The sequence below is a fragment of the Scyliorhinus torazame genome, chromosome 8 (assembly GCF_047496885.1).
Source record: "Scyliorhinus torazame isolate Kashiwa2021f chromosome 8, sScyTor2.1, whole genome shotgun sequence".
NCBI classification, from domain to species: Eukaryota; Metazoa; Chordata; class Chondrichthyes; order Carcharhiniformes; family Scyliorhinidae; genus Scyliorhinus; species Scyliorhinus torazame.
This window is the reverse complement of record NC_092714.1, coordinates 207,794,784-207,815,265: the sequence shown is the minus strand read 5'-3', so window position 1 is coordinate 207,815,265 and position 20,482 is coordinate 207,794,784. Positions and strand designations below refer to the sequence as shown.

General features: G+C 49.5%; 1 protein-coding gene across 1 annotated transcript in view; it reads right to left on the bottom strand.

Annotated features, from left to right (window-relative positions):
- Positions 1 to 20,482, bottom strand: part of atp9a (ATPase phospholipid transporting 9A) — a 286,828-nt gene that overhangs the window by 210,369 nt on the left and 55,977 nt on the right. The window contains exons 4-5 of the mRNA XM_072514714.1: positions 12,601 to 12,709; positions 5,149 to 5,207 (exon numbers count right to left, since the gene is read on the bottom strand). Of these exons, the coding sequence (XP_072370815.1) occupies positions 5,149 to 5,207; positions 12,601 to 12,709 (168 nt within the window). The remainder of the gene's footprint in view (positions 1 to 5,148; positions 5,208 to 12,600; positions 12,710 to 20,482) is intronic.

The window sequence follows — 20,482 nt, the reverse complement described above, 5'->3', positions numbered from 1 at the left end:
GAGGGGGGGATATGGGGGAGGGGGGGATATGGGGGAGGCTGGATATGGGGGAGGGGGGATATGGGGGAGGGGGGATATGTGGGAGGGGAGATATGGGGGAGGGGGGATATGGGGGAGGGGGGGTATGGGGAGGGGGGATATGGGGGAGGGGGATATGGGGGAGGGGGGATATGGGGGAGGGGGATATGGAGGATGGGGGATATGGGGAGGGGGGATATTGGGGAGGGGGAGGGGGGATATGGGGAGGGGGGGATATGGGGGAGGGGGATATGGGGGGATATGGGGAGGGGGGATATGGGGAGGGGGGATATGGGGAGAGGGGATATGGGGGAGGGTGGATATGGGGGAGGGGGGATATGGGGATATGGGGGAGGGGGGATATGGGGGAGTGGGGATATGGGGAGGGGGGATATGGGGGAGGGGGATATGGGGGAGTGGGGATATGGGAAGGGGGGATATGGGGGAGGGGGGATATGGGGGAGGGGGGATATGGGGGAGGGGGGATATGGGGGAGGGGGGATATGGGCGAGGCTCACCCTGGCTGCTCTGACGAGATCGTTCACCTTCTTGTGGCACTGGGTGCCTGTCCGTGGTGTCAGGGCCGCAGCGGTGACGGCCTCTGCCACCTCCCTCCACAGACGCCGGCTGTGGCGTGGGGCAACTCTGCGGCCGTGCCCGGGATACAGGGCGTCCCTCTCTGCTCCACTGCGTCCAGGAGCACCTCCACATCCTGTGACTGGAACCTCGGGGCTGAGCGGCGACCAGCCATACAGTCGGGTGTTCCAGTCGGGTGGGGGGGGAGCAGCGCGGCCTTATGAGCCGTCACGCCGTGCGGCGTATATGACGCTGCACGGCGTGAACCACGTGCGCAAGCGCGGGTCCCGTCACGTCGCTGCTAGCCCATTTCGGGCCGGAGACTTTCGAACCATTTTTCCGACGTGACGCAAGTCGGATTTGCGCCGTTTTTTGCGCCGATAACAGAGAATTTCGCCCCAGGATCGGCTATCAGGGGAGAATGGCTTCAGACATCAGGGGCGAAATTCTCCCCCAACGGCGCGATGTCCGCCGACTGGCGCCAAAAACGGCGCCAATCAGACGGGCATCGTGCCGGCCCAAAGGTGCGGAATGCTCCGCATCTTTGGGGGCCGAGCCCCAACATTGAGGGGCTAGGCCGGCGCCGGAGGGATTTCCGCCCCGCCAGCTGGCAGAAATGGCGTTTGTTGCCCCGCCAGCTGGCGGAAATGACGTTTGTTGCCCCGCCAGCTGGCGTGGAAATGCGGCGCATGCGCGGGAGCGTCAGCGGCCGCCGACAGTTTCCCGCGCATGCACAGTGGGGAGAGTCTCTTCCGCCTCCGCCATGGTGGAGGCCGTGGCGGAGGCGGAAGGGAAAGAGTGCCCCCACGGCACAGGCCCGCCCACGGATCGGTGGGCCCCGATCACGGACCAGGCCACCGTGGGGGTACCCCCCCGGGGTCAGATTGCCCCGCGCCCCCCCCAGGACCCCGGAGCCCGCCCACGCCGCCTGGTCCCGCCGGTAAATACCAGCTTTGATTTACGCCGGCGGGACAGGTAATTTCTGGGCGGGACTTCGGCCCATCCGGGCCGGAGAATTGAGCGGGGGATCCCGCCATCCGGCGCAGCCCGATTCCCGCCCCCGCCCAATCTCCGGTACCGGAGACTTCGGCGGAGGCGGGGGCGGGATTCACGGCGGCCAACGGCCATTCTCCGACCCGGCGGGGGGTCGGAGAATGACGCCCCTTAATCGGGGCAGGCGCCGCTGTAACACCTGTTGGCGGTGCTCCAAATTGGCATCATCGGGATGTGTGCCACAGGCAGTCGCAATGCCGTTGGCGCGTCATCAGCAGGCCCACCCGCGATGCTCCGCCACCGATGGGCCGAGTTCCCGATGGCGCTGGCCACGTGTGGTCCCAACGATCGAGAACCTTGCGTGCCGGCTACGGACAGTGTCCAGCACCGCCACACTCAGCCGGGATCCGTGCTGCTGGCGAGGGGCTTCTGCACAGGCTGGGGGGAGTGGTGGGGGATGGCCTGGGACTGGGCGGATACGTGGTCCAGCACGGTCAGCGCCTTGTTTCCCAGATCGGCTGGTAGGGGCATAGGCGTGCGCGGCTGCAGCTTGTAAGCCCTGCGCATGCGTGGCCCGGAACCCAGCGATTCTCCGGCCGTGAACCGCGTGTTCTCCACGTGGCGCCGGTGCTAGCCCCTCACCGGTACTGGAATCGGCGAGGGTTTCGCGTCGATTTCCCCGTCATGAAGCCCCAGGGATTCTCCACTGGTGCCAGCCCTTAAACACGGAGAATGCAACTCTCAACCTCGCCGGATAACCATTCCAAAATGCATTCCACTCTTACATAGCACCGACTTAATCTTATTAAAGGCTGCATGTTTCTTCGCTAGCTCTGCCCCTGCGTGCTGGTAAATCCGAATGTTGCTTCCTTCGCACCTCACTTCCCGTTTCCCTTTGGCTCATTTGAGGTCCCACTCCTTCTTCTGGAACCTATGGCAACAAGGTGGCTCATGCGGCTGAGGTCTCTACTGGATTGTTCGGTGGGCCCTATCCATATCCAGCTCAAGAAGGGACATTTGTTCATCCCTCCATCGCACCCGCACCCCCCACCCACCCACGTCGCAAACATCTGTGAAAAATACTTGGTAGCCTCAGGCCCTCCAACCCCCAGCAGCAGCCCCACTGTCCTAAGGGTCTGTCTCCTCGATCTGTTGTCCAGGTCCTCGACCCTCAGGCTTGTGTCTCTCTCCTCCACCAGCAGCATCTCAGCTTTCAATAAGGCAATTTGGTCACTATGCTGCCAACAAGATCCTTTCAGCATCTCTCCATGCTCTTTCACGGCCCCCAAAGTTTTTCCCAATGTCTCCCATGTCGGGCCAAGTACCTCCTCAATAGACATTTTGAGGGTCTCCATCATCTCCCTTCCTTGCCAGGGTGGCACGGTGGCGCAGTGGTTTGCACTGCTGGCTCATGGCGCTGTGGACCCGGGTTCGTCCCCGGCCCCAGGAGTGTAGAGTTTGCACATTCTCCCTGTGTCTGCGTGGGTCTCACCCCCACAACCCAAAGATGTGCAGGGTATTTGGATTGGCCTCGCTAAATTGCCCCTTAATTGGAAAAAAAAAGAATTACACATTCTAAGGGGGCGATTCTCCGAGCTCCACGCTGGACCGGAGAATCGGCGCAACCGCGCCACGACGCCGGTGCGCGATTCTCCGAGGTGCGGAGAATCGTCGCCATTTGCGCCAGCGCGTTTGACGCGGCACCGGCCGCGGGCCGCTGTAATCGGCAGGGCCGTTGTAATCGGCATGGCCACCGATTCTCCGGTCCGGGTGGGCCGAGCGGCCGCGTGGATACGACAGAGTCCCACCGGCGCTGTTCACCCCTGGTCGCTGCCGGCGGGATCTCTGCGCGAAGGGTCGGGGGCGGCCAGTGGGGCGGGGGAAAGCGCTCCTTCACTGGGGGGAGCCTTCGCTAGGGTCTGGCCCGCGATCGGGGCCCACCGATTGGCGGGCCGGCCTCTCCCCCCCTGGGCCTACTTTGTTGCGCGGCCGGCACATCTTTGGTTTGTGAGGGTGAAACCCACGCAAACACAGGGAGAATATGCAAACTCCACACGGACAGTGACCCAGAGCCAGGATCGAACCTGGGACCTTAGCCCTGTGAGGCACAGTGCTAACCACTGCGCCGCCATGCTGCGCCCATGTACTCTAAATCTTAAAACTCCCTTCCTTGCCTTTCAAAATATTTACCAAATTGTTTTTCGAATTTGCTGGCCTTAACCCCAATCAGCGTTTCCACTGTGATAGGAGTCGTCCCCATCGCCAAGGTCGGCTCTGCCATCTTCCCACCCAATGCTCTTCACACTCTCTCTGCTCCGTCGAAGGACTACCAGTTGTACCCTTCTTTCCAGCAGCCTTTTTTGTAGCTTTCAACATACTTTCGTCAATCAGGTTTGTCCACCAAATTCTCCTGAAAACCAGGCAAAAAAGACCCCAAAAAACCCAAGGAGTCTGGTGGGAGCTACCTTATGTGCGACTTTCTCCTACATGCCACCACCGGAAGTCACCATTTACCATGTTCTGACAATTGGAGTAGCTACCTTAAACCACTACTCTTTTATTTCAGTTTTGTAGCCAGTCTGCAATCCGTTCTGCCACTTGCTCCCTGACTGCACATGCTCTAACGTTAGTTAGGAGTTTTATGACCATGTTTATTATATCAACTACACTACCTTTATCAACCCTTTCTCTTGCTTCTTTAAATAATTCAATTCATCAGAGTCCACTTTCAGTCACAAAGCAACAGCACCCAACACCGACCACAAGTCTTTGTGAGCTATGTGGGGTGAAATTCTCCAATCCTGATGCCAGGTTGACTCCAGCATCAAGTCAAGGGGATCCTCCCGGTGCCCAGGGGCAGCAATGTCATCACACAGTATAAGCAGCCAATCATACTGAAGTTTCCTCCCAGACAGCAAACCAGGAAATAAAATCCACTCAATTCCTTCACAACTCTAACTCTACAGATAGTAAAATAAATGATTGGGCCATGCACATGGAATTAAGTACAAGCTAAAATATCAAACAAGCTTAAAGAAGAATTAAAAAGTGGATATTTTATCAGAAAATATAAACATACTTTTTCAGGACCAATGAAAGCTCTTGGCGGTCATCATTAACTTAGTACACCATTGGAAACTCAATTACACCTCACTCAACACAGTGTAACTTTTCCAAGAGTTTTTTCAGTGAAGCTAAACAGTGGAAATTTTCACCAGTTCAGTTATTTCTAATTAATTGCATTCTGGGGGAACGTCAACGGTACACCCTTTGGATGACCACAGAATCACTGATAGCAACCTCCAGATTTCCATGTTTAACTCCATGTGTGACTCCAGAAGCTGCTGTCAGTTCCAATGGAGTAGCGATGACGAATACGAACAGTTTCATCATTATTACTGACTCAAAACCAGACAACAAGATCTTCCCTGTAGGGAACTGTACTGAATATTCTTCCTAATACTTATCGGCTTCCAGTTGTTGCTAATGTATTTTCTATAACAATGAGACTCTACTAATTGAAAAAGATCTTTATTTTTAAATCCAAATGAAAATACCAACCTTATCGACAATAATCAAATCACCGACTTGAATGTTTGAGCTCTTGACAACCACAGTCCCTAAAGTGATGAAGGAAGAATACATTTTAACACAACTTCATCAAAATTTAAGATTACAACTAATATCCCATTTATACTGGCAAATGAAGGATGGAGCCTGACACATCAGAGCCCAGGTAAGTACATTATTTTCTCAACATTCATGCACATACCCATTTTCCAGAAAAGGTGTCTTTCTATGTTTATTCTCAATAAATACCTTGACCTGGCCTGACACCAGGGGTAGCGCACTTCCTCCACTCCCAGTAAGATAAATTGACAGTATAGATCAGGGTTGGGATTCTTCGAAAGGGGCGGGCAACTCTGGCGTGAAGGAGTAGCGTGAACCACACCGACGCGGGCTGCCCCGAAGGTGCTGAATCCTCCGCACCTTCAGGGGCTAGGCTGGTGCCGGAGTGGTTTCCGCCACGCCGGCCAGCACAGAAGGGGCTTGGCACCGCGCCAACCGGCGCCGAAGGGCCTCCGCCGGCCGGCACATGCACGGGAGCACCAGTGTGTGCCGGCGTCATCCCAGCGCATGCGCAGGGGGTGGTTCATCTCTGCGCCGGCCATCGCAGGACATTACACCGGCCGGCGCGGAGGAATAAAGTGCCCCCACGGCACAGGCACACCCGCGGATCGGTGAGCTCCGATCGCGGTCCAGGCCACCATGGGGGCAGCGCCCGGGGCCAGATTCTCACGCCCCCCCCCCCCCCGCGAGGACGCCGGCGGAGCCAGGTTCCGCCGGTAAGTACCTGTCGTAACATACGCCGGCGGGACTGGCTGAAAACGGGCGGCCACTCGGCCCATCATGGGCCGGAGAATCACCAGGGGGCCCACTGTCAATGGCCCCCCACCGGCGTGGCACGATTCCTGCCCTCGCCAAATCCCCGGCGCCGGAGAATTTGGCAGCCAGCGGGGCGGGATTCACGCCACACCCCCGGCGATTCTCCGACCTGGCGGGGGGTCAGAGACTCCCGCCCCTGGTTCTGGTTTTGAGGGAGCCAAACCAAATGGGGGTGGGATTGGAATTTTCTGCCAGCATGCCACTCGGAGCCATTTTTTAAAAAATTGGTTGGGGCAGAACTAAGTGGCGGGTAGCCAATGAAACTAATTAAGAGGTTTATTAAGGCCCTTCCCCCATGACAAGTGAGCAGGCTGGTCCCCTGTGACTGCGGAAACGTGTAGTGTTAATGTAAGCCTACTTGTGACAATAATAAAGATTATTATTATTATTCCGATGTCTTTATAAAGTGTTTAGGGGGCGTCTCAAGATGGAGGTGCCGTCTCTCTCTCTCTTTTATGAACACTGGCAGTTTCTACCTCGGATGGTAGGGCTGCCAATGTGTCATTGCTGTCTCCTACTGACCCCCAAGACGTTCTCTTGAAATCAGGTTCTAGGCACCAGAAGAAAAATCTAGCCAAGGAGTTTCCTTTGCCTCTGTAATCAATGCTACACTAGGCATTGCAGTTCTCGATGGGTACCTGTTGAATGCTCACTATTTCAAGGAAGAAAGGTGTGGAAACTTTGCCCCTCCCCATTCTCTGAGGTGAAAGAGCTAGAAAGGGAAAAGGTTCCATGGTGCAGAGAGGAGTATAATGGATTTCGGTGATAGTTTTCTGTGTTAACATTTTAACTTAATTTAGAAACAGCCTATGGAGGTTTAGTGACAGAAAATGCTTGCATTAAGTGCACAAAATTGAAGTTGATAAAATTAGATAAACAACAACAGCTCATTAACTACACCACAATAGACAACTGACAGATCCAGCACATTTTATACTGGAGAAAGCACTATACTCTATCTGAACGCAAGATGAAGCTTTAATGCTTTGCAGTTACTGCTGGAATCGCATTTCCGCACAGAAGATGCTCATTATGGTCAATAACAACTTCCAATTATAACAATAAAGATCCATTAAACAATGGCCCTTTAGCCTACATGAAATCAATTTTAAAAGTTCAAGAAGCACAGATAATTTCATTCATACTTTTTTAGGGACGTCTTGTGGGTAGATTCCCTGCCTCTGAGTCAGAAGCTCCAGGTTCGAGTCCTACCCCAGGAATTAATTGCCAAGGGAGGTGTGTTCATAACGCAGCCAAACAGGTTGAGTGTGTCAACCTGCGAAATCCTTCCAAACACAGCAATGGCTGGCAGTAAGAGCGGCAGAGACTCCTGGTCAGCCACCCGAGATGTGGAATGGAACCCCCTCAAGCTATAAGCCCCTGGTGACAGACTAAGCAACCTGTTCTAAGAATTACTATCTATGGGAATAAGCAAAAGTCTGTCTTAGCGCACAATTAGGTGCGGGAAGAGTATTGGAACTGGAATATATTTTTCGGGTGACATTCAGTTAATCATAAACTCGCCAGAGGACAATGATAATGTAAGCCTACTTGTGATAATAAAGATTATTATATTATTAGTCAAGAGGGTAAATGCTCTCCTCTCCTTACCATTTTCAAACCTCTGTCAATACTACTGAGTTGACCAACGGGACGTTTGCAAGTGCAACACTTACTTTCCGCTTTGAGTGTCTCCTCAAAAGCAATCTGCATGCATTGGAGCCTTGTTGAGAACTATCCCTCCCAAGGACTGCAGCTATGTGAATCAGAAGACTAAACGAAAGCCCGAGTTACAAATTCTGATTACATATGAAATAAGAAAGCCCAAGTCAATGCCAAGTTTGCTGATCTCAGCTAGGGTTCTAATTTGCTCTCAGTGGTCAAAGGTTAGAAAGAATAAAGAACTGTGTCCTGATTTCTAACTCCCGATTTCTAATTCGCAACCCCTGCTGAAAGTGCTGGTGTGCGGACATCAGGGCCGGGATGGAGTGGCGGGAACCACTCCGGCGTCGGGACGCCCCAAAGGTGCGGATTTCTCCGCACCTTTAGGGGCCAAGCCCTCGCCGTGAGGGGCTAGGCCCACGCCGGAGTGGTTTCCTCTCCACCAGCTGGCGTGGAAGGCCTTTGCCGCCCAATTGAGAACAGGCTGGGGCACAGTTGTAATGTTCGACACAGCCTAGAGATTGTTAACATTTGTTGCCAATGCCACTCTTGAAACCAACAGGGGGGACAACCAACAAGGGAGGGTCAATACCATTTGCAGGAAAGAGGTGAGAAAAAAATAAACGTAAAACATAACATAAGCAACTTTTTGTCTGCCTGTCATAAAGCTAGATTATAACAATAAAGTCTTTGGACCCGATTTTCACTTTAGATAAAACACAAGTCTTCTTTCAGTCGAGTGAAAATATGAGTGGCTTTTATTGGCGCTTTTTCTCACATAGCATGAGATAATTTAAATGAAAGTGATTGTGGTCATATAATGATGCTGCAAAAATAGGTCCATCAAGGCAAGCTGGGCCTTCAGGACTGACTTTTTTCAATACATTTAAGGTTTGGGATATTTATGCAAGATGTGACCGAGTAGAACCTTAAGTCCAGCTGCAATAATAATCTGCAATGTGTTACATTTATTACCAGGCGGGCAGCCAGTTCGGGAGGAAATTAGCAGAAATGACAAAGGTCACATTGGCTTTATTACTTAAAACACTTCATTTACATCTCCTTGCAGGATGCACTTCACGACACAGCTTCAGATTAACAATAACCAGCCCAGCTCCCTGACAGTCCAGCAACAAGCAGCAATTTCTAACACTTCCACTTTGCACTTAAGTGTCATTAGACTGGGCCCTACCACAGCTCCCTCAGTGTGATTCAAGCCAAAGGTTTGAACAAAGCAACTAATAGATCCAAACAATAAAGTTCAACGATATTTCCCTCTTCCTTTCCTCCAATTCCCCACAATTGCACTTCTTTGGTCTCTACTATTCAGCAGCTGATCTGTCAAAATTCAGAATGACAACAGTATCATAGAATTATAGAGTCCCTACAGTGCAAAAGGAGGCCATTGGGCCCATCAAGTCTGAACCAACCCTACAAAAGAGCACCCTACCTACCCTACCCTATCCCTGCAACCCTGTAACCCTACCTAACCTTTGGACACTAAGGGGCAATTTTAGCATGGCCAATTCACCTAACCTGCACAGCTTTGGACTGTGGGAGGAAACCGAAGGACCCGGAGGAAACCCGCGCAGACACGGGGAGAACGTACAAACTCCACACAGACAGTCACTCAAGGCTGGAATTGAACCTGAGTCCCTGGCGCTGTGAGGCAGCAGTGCTAACCTCCGTGCCACCGTGTGACATAAAATGTCATTCTAGTAATGCTCCGTGTCAGATTGATAAATGTAAAATTCATCGGGTTTCTTCCCCTTGGGTCACTTGATGAAAATTAAATTTATGCTCATCAGGAAGGAAAGCATTTAAAAAAAAGGATATTCCAGGAATATTATTGAGCTGTCGGCTGGGAATTAACATGGAAGCAGTGGCCCCACCCACAGCTTCAAGGTCAGGTGGTTGGGGGGCAATGGGGGGGATAAGATGGCAGGCAAGCTGCCTCCGCTGACCCTGGAAGTCACAACTGGATGTTATGATTGTCGGGCATTTAGTTGCCTCAGATTGCGACTTTGCGTTCCCCACCCCTCAACCTTCAATCGTGAGGCCAGGGGGCATTCTTAATGTAGGGTCAGGCACTCATGGGGCACCTCTTTACTCAGCCCACAGTCAGTGTGATGATGTGTGCCTTTGTGCATTATAATGTAAAAGTGCCTAGCAGAGCAAGGATTAATGTGGGATATGAGAGTGGCACTGCCCACAGTGATGTATGTAGTCATACGGTAAGAGAACAGGTCATAAGAACACTCTGTAAGCAACTAGCCTGCATGGTGTGAGCAACAGCGTGCAAGTCCATACCTGGAACTGTAAATAATTAAAGCTCACCAATGAAAGTGTTAATATTTAAACACACAAGCCTCAAGATTTCATCAATGAGTCACCGCCACAGCAGCTTACAAATTCCATATTATGACAGGCAGGGTGCCCAACAGTTCCTCCCACAGTCTACCAGGATTCACCTGACCATTGGCCACTTAAGGATCTCAAATAGCCAAAGGGTGAGCAGGCTGCCCACCACCTACTCCACCAAAAGAAGCAGGTAGGCTATTGGTACCCCCACCACCATAGCATCTGGTTTTAACACACCCATCAACCACACTTTCAGTGGTGGGGTGCATAAAATTCCAGCCATAGCATTCTCTCTCCTTTTAAAATCATCCCTTATATATGGCAAATTCTGCACTACAAAATGCAAAGGAAGACTGATTTTGGAACATAGGGAGCGGGATTCTCCAATAATGGGGCTATGTCCCCACGCAAGCATCAAAACGCGGGCATTTCACTCTGGACTTTCCTTAAGAAAGTCCAGAATGATTCTCCAATTTTCAGGGGGCTAGAAGGCCCCTGGAGTGCTCCTCGCAGCTCTGGGTGCGGATGCGGAGCCCTGCACATCTGGTCAGGAGTCCGCGCATGCGCATGGCGGTGGCCTGCGGCGGTCTCCCCGTGCGACATGGCGGGCTCAGCCCACGGAGCGGCACCAGGAATATAGGTCCCCCCGAAATCGCAGGTGCCGCCCGATTGCTTGCCTGGCAGTCTGTGAGGCCCCCCTCCCCCCGGTGAAGGATCCACAGCTGCCACCGGCCGTTCCCGACACACCGTCGGGAACTCGGCCAGTTGTCCTCAGAGAACTCAGAGAATCGACGCGGAGGCCTCTGTCAATGGCCGGGGACCCGAGAATCGTGGGACATTGGAGACGCTTCATCAGCACCAAACAGAATAGAAGTCTATAGTGTTTATGAACCAAATATTTGAAGGTAAATTAAATGTATCCTAAAACATTTGAAGTATTACCAATAGCACAGAAATGGGCTCACTGTAAACACTATCGCTAAGATTTTCTGGTCCCGCCATGGCGGGATTTGCGGATGCAGTGGTCCATTTAAATTCCCGTTGACTTTGGCAGGGCCAGAAAACCCTGTCCTATGTCAATATATTTTTGAAGTGTCATTGAATTGATTGCAGAATTGGTAATTTTGTCATGAGCCTCCCAATAGGAATTGGTTACCGTTCTTGAGCTTGATAAAATAGCCTGTTGCTGCTCTGATTGAATTCTCACCTCTTTTCCACAAGCTATGGAAAGAATACTGTGTGAATTGAGAAGACCTGCAGAGATGTTTAAGAGTATGAACAAATGACCAAACACGCTGAAAGATATACAGTGCTGACAGGGCGTCAGACCTGACCTCATTTTTTATGAGATGGCTGCTGTGTTTAACCCTGACAGATGGCCATAACAGTCCCATGAAATCTCAATGTCGTGGAACTAATCCAATCTGAAATGGGGTGCAAGGTTGGGTTAGAGAACTGAACACAATCTGCTTTTACTAATCTGCACTGATCCTGTAGGTGTATTTCTATTTCGGGCTTCTTTGACAGGTTTGAAACCGATTCCTTGTATGATTAGGCCAGTTTCCCACCAAGTCATTGTTATAGTACACAAATATTGTTCTTTGCGTATCTGACCAATTACAAGAGTGTTTAAGTACTCAGTCATATTTTCTGCTAAGAGTATTGTTTGTATCTAGTAATTTATTCAAAAATGTTCTTAAAGGGCTGGTTCAATATAATTACTGAGCATTTCATATCTTGTGTTAAGTATGTACATTAGCATGCGGTGAGGTAAGTATAGAATTCTGGATCTTAACCAATCAATTATAGTGGCTATTGGGCAATAGTAACACCAGGCGATGGTTTATAATGGACAATACTCAATTGCCCTCCCATTATACATCTCTCTCAATTTTTTGTTTCAGTTAAAGTCAATGGAAGTAAAATTTGGAAATATGGGGCGTCATTCTCCGACCCGGCGGTTTTCTGGCCCTGCCAAAGTCAACGGGAATTTAAATGGACCACTGCATCCGCAAATCCCGCCATGGCGGGACCAGAAAATCTTAGCGATAGTGTTTACAGTGAGCCCATTTCTGTGCTATTGGTAATACTTCAAATGTTTTAGGATACATTTAATTTACCTTCAAATATTTGGTTCATAAACACTACAGACTTCTATTCTGTTTGGTGCTGATGAAGCGTCTCCAATGTCATGTCACTATATATTTTTTTTGTGCAGGGGATGTGAAGAAGGTTCCGCATTTACTTAGAAACCTTCTATTAAAGGAGATTTAAAGCAATAAACCTGAACTAAGACTGAACCTAACAGCAGTCTTTTTTTAACCAAACCATCTTTGCTATGCAAATGACAGATACATCATAAATCTCTAGGAGTTCTCCAAATGGGGGCTCTGTCATATCACTTGTCTAGCACTGCAGAAACAGCACATATGCTCTCCCGGAAAAGAGCTTTGATTTTAAATGTTGCTCAATTTAGTTCAATCCTACTGTTTTAGCAGCTGGCAACAGGATACAAGAAGCAGGAGCAGGGCCCTAGGTGCTGACCTCTTGTTGTGAGCTTGCTGTAGATCTGGGAGTTGACTTCTTTGTCTCGGACATAACATCGGATCTCCTCCACTGCTTCTCGAATGATTGTAACTGCCAAGACAAAACCCTGCAAGCCAAAAGTAAAATGAAAGTCAATACTTTTAGGGTTGGTAAACAAGTTTGTTACCACGCACTACCCTCAATAGAAACACAGTACCAGGAACTGGAAATTGAACAAAATTAAATGAGGTATCCACTGTAGTGATTGCCTGAATCCAACCTAAGGCAGTACACAGCAGATTTAGCAGGCTTCCAGGCTGGAGAGCAGTATTTTTAAGTGCAGGTGTATTATTAGTGAAAATTCTGTACTTGACCAACCACTGATCTATAATGTACGGAACCACTCCGCCTCGCTATTTCATATACTCCAACTAGATATAACTGTTACTGGGTTTTCTGAAGTTTCTTTTGAAAAGCTGTTCTCAGATCTTCTGATGTGTCCATCCAGACTAAAGACCCCAGGTTGAATTCCTGACATTTACAGATCTCAGCTGAAACAGCAGTTTCTGTGTAAAAATTAGTCCCAGCACCCAAGGCAAGGGAGGGAGCAAACATTCTTCCAGGTTTCCCATTGCTGCTTCCTATCCAATGGTCACTGCATCTTTGTGGAAATTAGGCAGGAACCTTCAGGTTCAGTTGTGATGCTTTCCACAGTTGACAGTTCACCCCACTAGATTTATGTAAAAAAGTGTCACTTGGATAGAGTTCTAGAGAGTTTCTGACAATACTGAAATTCTACCACAGTACCGATCAGCACCATCCAGATAGAAAGGAAGAGAAGATAAAGAAAATGAGATGTGGAATGCACAGGGAACTCCCAAGAATGTTTCAAAACAAACAAAAGCATAAATTTTCTGCCAATGTCCTTGATTTCGCTGAGCATTAAAGAATGTGGAAAACCTTGGAATCATTGAAGAAGCAGTTTGAGGCTGGCATGACAAAGTGCTCAATCTTGATTGATGAACAAAGATGGGCCAAATGGCCTTTTACATCTATATCTGCATTGCATCAGTGACACTACATTTGGCCGCTATGATCCTGAACAAGGGATGGAGAAAACCAACTAGAATCCTGCTGCAGAAGGTAAATCTTTATTGGCACGGACAGGGTTAAATGTGATGCTCCTTCTCTCCAGCTGGATTATTTAACATTACTCAGTTCTCTGGGTTTAAATATAATCAGTGGCCCAAGTCCCCCATGAACCAGCACTTCCAAAGGAAAGAAGTGGTCAGGACAGAAAAGGTACAAAAAAGAAAACACTTTTCTTCGTGCAGATGGAGATCAATGCCTGAATATTGCGCATGTACAACTCTGAGCTTTATATATAAGTGCCGCTTCTATGCCTAATGAGAATCGCAGGCTAAAGAGTTGAGGTCCACAATCTTTGTGTGCTCACTATCTTAAACCTGAAATGTACCTTCACTGGAGTGTTGGATTCCAATCCAGAATGTCACAGACAAATTCTAACCCCACTATAATAACTCATAAGGAAACTGTCGTTAATGAAGGTGAATTTATTTACAAATTTACACAAGTCTGCTTAATGTAACATCTCACTCCCATTGCAATCCTAGCTGGAAGGATTTGTTCTAATCAGGCCCTGAGTTGGGCCTGCTTTTATATCTTGCTTCTAACGAGCCACAGGTGGTTGGCCTCTGCCCCCTATCCAGGGAGCTTGTATTCCACCAGTCCCACAGGGAGATCAATGATTGTTTCCCCATGGTCCTCGTGGGGGTTATAACACCCACCCAGAACTTTCTGAACTCAACTCCAAGCCTGACTGAGAATTCTGCCAATTCTCAGCTACTAGACGGAACACAAATCTCAGTGACGGAGACACTTAAAGCACCAGTCCACCCTATCTCTCACTGGTCAGCCAGCACAGTAAGCCACAAGACATTTAGCAGCCTTGGCTGTTTCCCCTCGCGGCTAATAAATAGCAGCAAATTTCACTGTAACTGAACAGAGGCAAGAGAGGAAATACAAATGTACTCGCAAACAATAAAAAGATTGGTTATCAGATTTACAGCGATTAATGGAGCTCTGCCGATAAAAAAATAGTAAGTTGATTCCACAGAATTTACATCCTAGTGACAAGCCTGTCTCCACCACATTGCCGCACCCTCTCATTAGAATTCTTGTTATAATAACACAGGTGCAGCTAAACATTTTTTTTTTAAATGATCTAACATCCAACGTAAAGTTTCCTGTGGTCACCCCCAACCCACCTTGAGATTTTACAGTGAAAACAAAATTAAATGATTATGGCTCAGATATTCTACTTTTACAGAGCTGGGCATGTATATCAGCAGAACGACTGCCCACCATAAAGATGATGCCCAACCCAGGTCATTTACCAGCCTTAGGTCCTTCAGCATAATAATGACGGGTTCTCCAACTACAGCTGAGGGAGGCTAACCTGAAGAGGACACAGTGTTCTGCTGTCAGCAGAAAATGTGCTTAAAAAGTTTTGTCGAGTAATGCTGAAAGCATAATAGGCTTTGTGGCCTTCAGGGGGAGACTGGCTTGCTTCGAATCCAGCTTTACTATGGGGCAAAAGATATGCCTGACAGGAATACTCATTACTTCAAAATGCCTCTGTTGGAGCATATCCCTCGCTCCATTTCTCAACTCCTATCATCCAGTTCTGCAAAAACAATGGTAGAGGTTAGAACTATGCTGTAAAATCTATACCTATAAATCAAATACCAGCAGCCTAGAAGTGACTAATAGTAAATCATTGATTCTATTTAAAATACCATCACTTCACTTCCTGAAACGCTCTTAAACTGCACTGCCATGGGGCAGCACGGTGGCACAGTGGTGAGCATTGCTGCCTCACGGCGCCGAGGTCCCAGATTCGATCCCGGTTCTGGGTCACTGTCTGTGTGGAGTTTGCACATTCTCCCCGTGTTTGCATGGGTTTCGCCCCCACAACCCAGAGATGTGCAGGGTAGGTGGATTGGCTGCGCTAAATTGCCCCGTAATTGGAAAACGATGAATTGGGTACACTACATTATAAGAAAAAAACTGCACTGTCATAGCTGTGTGCTGACATCATCCTCAAACTGCATGGATTGCTTTGACAAAAATACTAAACTAAACATATCACTTAACTACCTGATTAAAGGGCAGCATGGTGGCGCAGTGGGTTAGCCCTGCTGCCTTGCGGCGCCGAGGTCCCAGGTTCGATCCCGGCTCTGGGTCACTGTCCGTGTGGAGTTTGCACATTCTCCCCGTGTTTGCGTGGGTTTCGCCCCCACAACCCAAAGATGTGCAGGGTAGGTGGATTGGCCACACTAAATTGCCCCTTAATTGGAAAAAATGAATTGGATACTCTAAATTTAAAAATAAAACTACCTGATTAAACCATCTCAACAGGTTGAAAAATCTAAAGTGAGCTTCTGACAGTGAGCTCAGCATAGTTTTCAGCAGGAGGTTTCCTCTCCACTCTCCTGAAGGAACAGACTCTTATGGGCTGACTTCTCCAGCTCTTCCTACCGACGGGATCCCCCAGGCCCAACGATATTGACTCCCACCGTGGGTTTGTCCAACAGTGATAAGCCTGCGGAATGTGAATTGCCATCGACTTCGGCAGGACCGGAAGATCCCACGGGAAGCCAACAGTGATCAGTCTTCGCCACAGGGAAACCCACCATGGGATGGGGGTTGGAGAAATCCGCCCTTAGTTGAGACACACTTTCATGAGGGCTGTAAATCCGGCATTATCACAAGAAATTGATTATACTGACAGTTAGTATTAGCAGGGTATTGAACTACGGGGGTGTCACCAATCTCACAGATCGGACATCTGTACACACATGCACACACCTAGACATTTTCAAGCAGTGGTGTCTGAAATGCGATCAGCAGCCAGACTACCAACTTTAGGTGCTCCTTAACCTCAGGATATGAAAGCCAATTGTGAGACCCCAGTGGTGATCAGCTAGATCAGCCTGCACTGGAGTTTGCAAATGGATCAGTGGGATTTAGAACCACACAAAATAAAAGCATCAGAGCAACTCCAGCACCTTGGTCTTCGAATATCATTATGAGGAACACAAGGTGACATGCGTCTCACAATAGATGTTAAGTAAAGACCTTGGGTGGAATTTCTCTGAAAAATGACAAAGTATCATTTCAGGCCCAAAAGCCGGTGCGATTCCTGCTGGCTCGGCCGGTGAGATACTTCTTTTAATTAATATAACTTTAGAGTACCCAATCATTCTTTTTTCCAATTAAGGGGCAATTTTAGCGTGGCTAATCCACCTAACTTGCACATCTTTGGGTTGTGGGGGTGAAACCCACTCAGACATGGGGAGAACGTGCAAACTCCACACGTTCCCAGGGCCGGGATTCGAACCTGGGTCCTCAGCGCTGTAGTCCCAGTGCTAAGCACTGCGCCACACGCCGCCCTATCCGGTGAGATACTGATCACAACTTTCCGTACACACCGAGCTGGAGTCCCCGGGCGACTAAATTGCCTGACTTGAGACTCAGGTATGCACTGCTAACAAGGGGGAGCTGGATTTAAATGGTCCCTCTGCACTCCTCCCAGTCAAGCCAGGAGGACGGCAGGGCGAAACCTTGCTCCTCGATTTCTGGAGAGAGACCTGAACTTGCTTCTGGATGCTGTAGAGGAGGGGCAGAGCACACCATACCCCCCGTGTGGGTATGAGACACCAAAGCAATGTGAGTAATCCCGCCTGAGATGTGGTGGCTTCTGCAGTCAGTGCCAGCAACCTGAGAAGGAGGACCTATGTCGAAAGAAAATGAAAGACCTGCTACGGGCTGCAAGGGTGAGTTCCCACCTGTCTCCTCCTGACATCAGTCATATCTGTCACCCCCGGAATGTCACCATTAATCCATTCACTGCCACCTCGTAGCACCCCACCTCCCCCCACCCAACATCCAACCTCTCAGTGTCTTCCTCAGAACCCCTCGCAATCTGCTGATGCACATCTGGTGGAGGCAGGAATGTCCCAGGGATTGGGCAGTCGGAGGTCTGTTGGACCTCAGGAAAGAGCTGGTCCCCAGCCAGCTTCCATGCCTCTGGAAAAGTTTCTCCCTGAGCTGCTGGAGATGCAAAGGCAGAGCCGGGAAACGCTGTCGAACATAGAACATAACAGCGCAGTACAGGCCCTTCGGCCCTCGATGTTGCGCCGACCTTTGAAACCACTCTAAAGCCTAGGGGTTGTCAGCGACATTCCTGGAACTACCAGGCCGATTGGAAGCATCCCAAAACCTTCAATCGTAGGAGAATTGCCGGCGTTGCATGGCACCCAAGTCAACATTGCAAGGTTGGTGACCGCAATGGAAAGCAAGGGACAGGACATCAGAGCCATTAGTGGTGGAGTCCAAGGCATGGCTCAGTCTTATTATTCCCTTCTACCCAAATCAGGAGCCTCCATCCCTCAGGCCACTGGCAGCCAGAATCTGGAGTATTCTGCTCAGTTCTCCGGCGCCCAGCCTGAAAATCCAACAATGGCTGCGGGAAGGTCACCATTCAAGAACCCTTGCACTCGAATGTCTGAGTTCAGCCACTTGCTTGGATGGGGGGAAAACCTCACAAACCAGCCACGGAGCTCCGTCTTGATGGAGAACGAAAACAAAAACCCACTGGAAAAAAACTGAGTTCAGCCAGGCCTCAGGTGTGCAATCGAGGAAGCTCTTGCGAGTTAATAGGGCATGAAATGCAGCACAAACAAATAATCTCCAGAGGTCCTATGAAGCAGATGGCAGCTGGCTAAACCGCAGTTGCTCATAAAAGTTCCTGGGGCATGTAATCAAATATAAACAGACAAGTACAAAGGTATAAAAGCAGTCTGCAACAGTGAGACCACAGAGCCTATTGTAACTGTTAAGAGGTGTTAAACATGAAAGAAGGCAGGCTTCAAGGCTTCACAGATCCACTGCGATTCTCATCCCAGGGAAGACCCTCGACCTGGCCCCCTCCAGCCAGCCCGATGTCCCCAGTGGGTGGGGACAGTTGGAGGGGGTAGTATGCCAGAGGGTGGGGTGGGGTGTGGGGGTTGTGGGGTGGAGGTACCCATTCCACATGTGCCACTCTGCAGAACCAGGGACCAAGGTGGCTGATCAGTGGTGTGGCAGCAAGATGACTGCCTTACAAGCCGCGGCAATGGTGGTCTGTGCCTAGACACTGCCCAGTCCCCGTGGGAGGAGGTCACCCCATGCCCACGGCCCCTCCCCCCGTCATCCCTCCCCCAAATCCCCAGCCCTTGCAGAGCCGACCAAACAGCACCCCCCTCCCCCCACGCCAGCCTGCCCTGCCAGTGTGCAGCCCTGCAGCCCATGGTCACGCCTCTCCGTGTCCTACCTCCTCTCTCTCCCTCATCAGCCATGGCACCTGTTTCCTGATTTTTAAAAGCACAAGTCAACCTCAACATCAGGAATTCCCCCCCAATGGAGACAGAGAATCGTGGAGGACCCGGAGAATACTGGGTCAGGCCTGCTAATGAAATGCCACCGTCCTTTACTATATGTGTGGAGTGGAATGCATTGATGCCGCTATCGAGGCACCAGAGAATTCCAATTTGGCGTGAACTCGGCATCCGCCATGATTTCGGAGTCAAAATTGATTCTCCGCCCAATCGCATTTCCCGATTCCGGCATCGGCCGACGGAGAATCCCACCCATGAAACTTGACCTTTTCTGCATCTGTTCATCCTGGAACCTCTAATCATTTCAAAGGGCTTCAGTAAAACAAATGGAAGATTGGTGTTCCAAAAATTAAATGGCAATTACGCAATAAATCTATTTAGCACAGTCCCAGGAATCATAAAATGCAGTTTTGGTCTGTTTACAAGCTCTGTTCAGAAGCGTGTGTCATTTTGATGTGCAGAAACAGAACTGGCCAGAAAACCACGAGAAATCCAAAGCATATACCAGCACATTTTCCATTCATGCCTTTTCTTTTAACAAAAACATTTAAAAAGTACAACAAAGAGATCTAAAAAAATATAGGTCGCAAAGAAAATGCTCAACAGGAAGCAGCATATCTATTTTATTGTGATAACAAGACAAGACTGAGTGATTGATTGTTTCACTAACTGTGCAGAACCTCTGCTCCAGAAAGTTAATGCCAACTAACAAGGCGTCTTTCACAAACAAACTTGCCCCTCAAATTCCAGAGTCCAGATGTTTGTGTAAAAGCATACCCTTACAGTTTGATTCATGCATAGAAAATAGTGACAATATTAACCATCAAGATCAAGGATTCAAAATATAATTTATTTCAGCAGAAACACATCATGTGCATTCATGACATTGATCCTCATTTAATGAGCAAAGTTTTCCACTCTGTTCACGAAGAATCTGGAGGTGTGGTCTTTGCATCGCAGTGATGGGGCGGGGGCCTGATAGATCCGACAATGTCGGCCCCCACCCTCCCTAAGCAGAGCCCCGCACTCCCCTCAATCCCCATTGTGGACCTTCCCAGAGGGCAACCCATCCCTCCCCCAGCAGGGCCATCCTGGCAGTGCAGGGGGGCAGTGTTCCTCCCCAACCCCCAGGTGGCTATACTTATCTGGCGCCCCCGGCAGGCTCCCCTCCACTGCTTCACGTTTTTAAAAAGCAGTTGTATACCTCGCCAACGTGAATGAATTCTATATGTGCAGGGAACATATGGCAGGAAAGCCCGATACTTACATTTAAATTTATTGAAGTGCATTGAAATGAGGTTCCCGTCTCAGGGCACCGGCAAGAATCTCATATTCCGATTCTCGTGGGATTTTGGCCCACTTCGCCATTTGCGTTCACGGCTTACATGGGCATGAAATCGCCCCAATATGTCAATGGCCAAGTAAATCTGATGACGAAT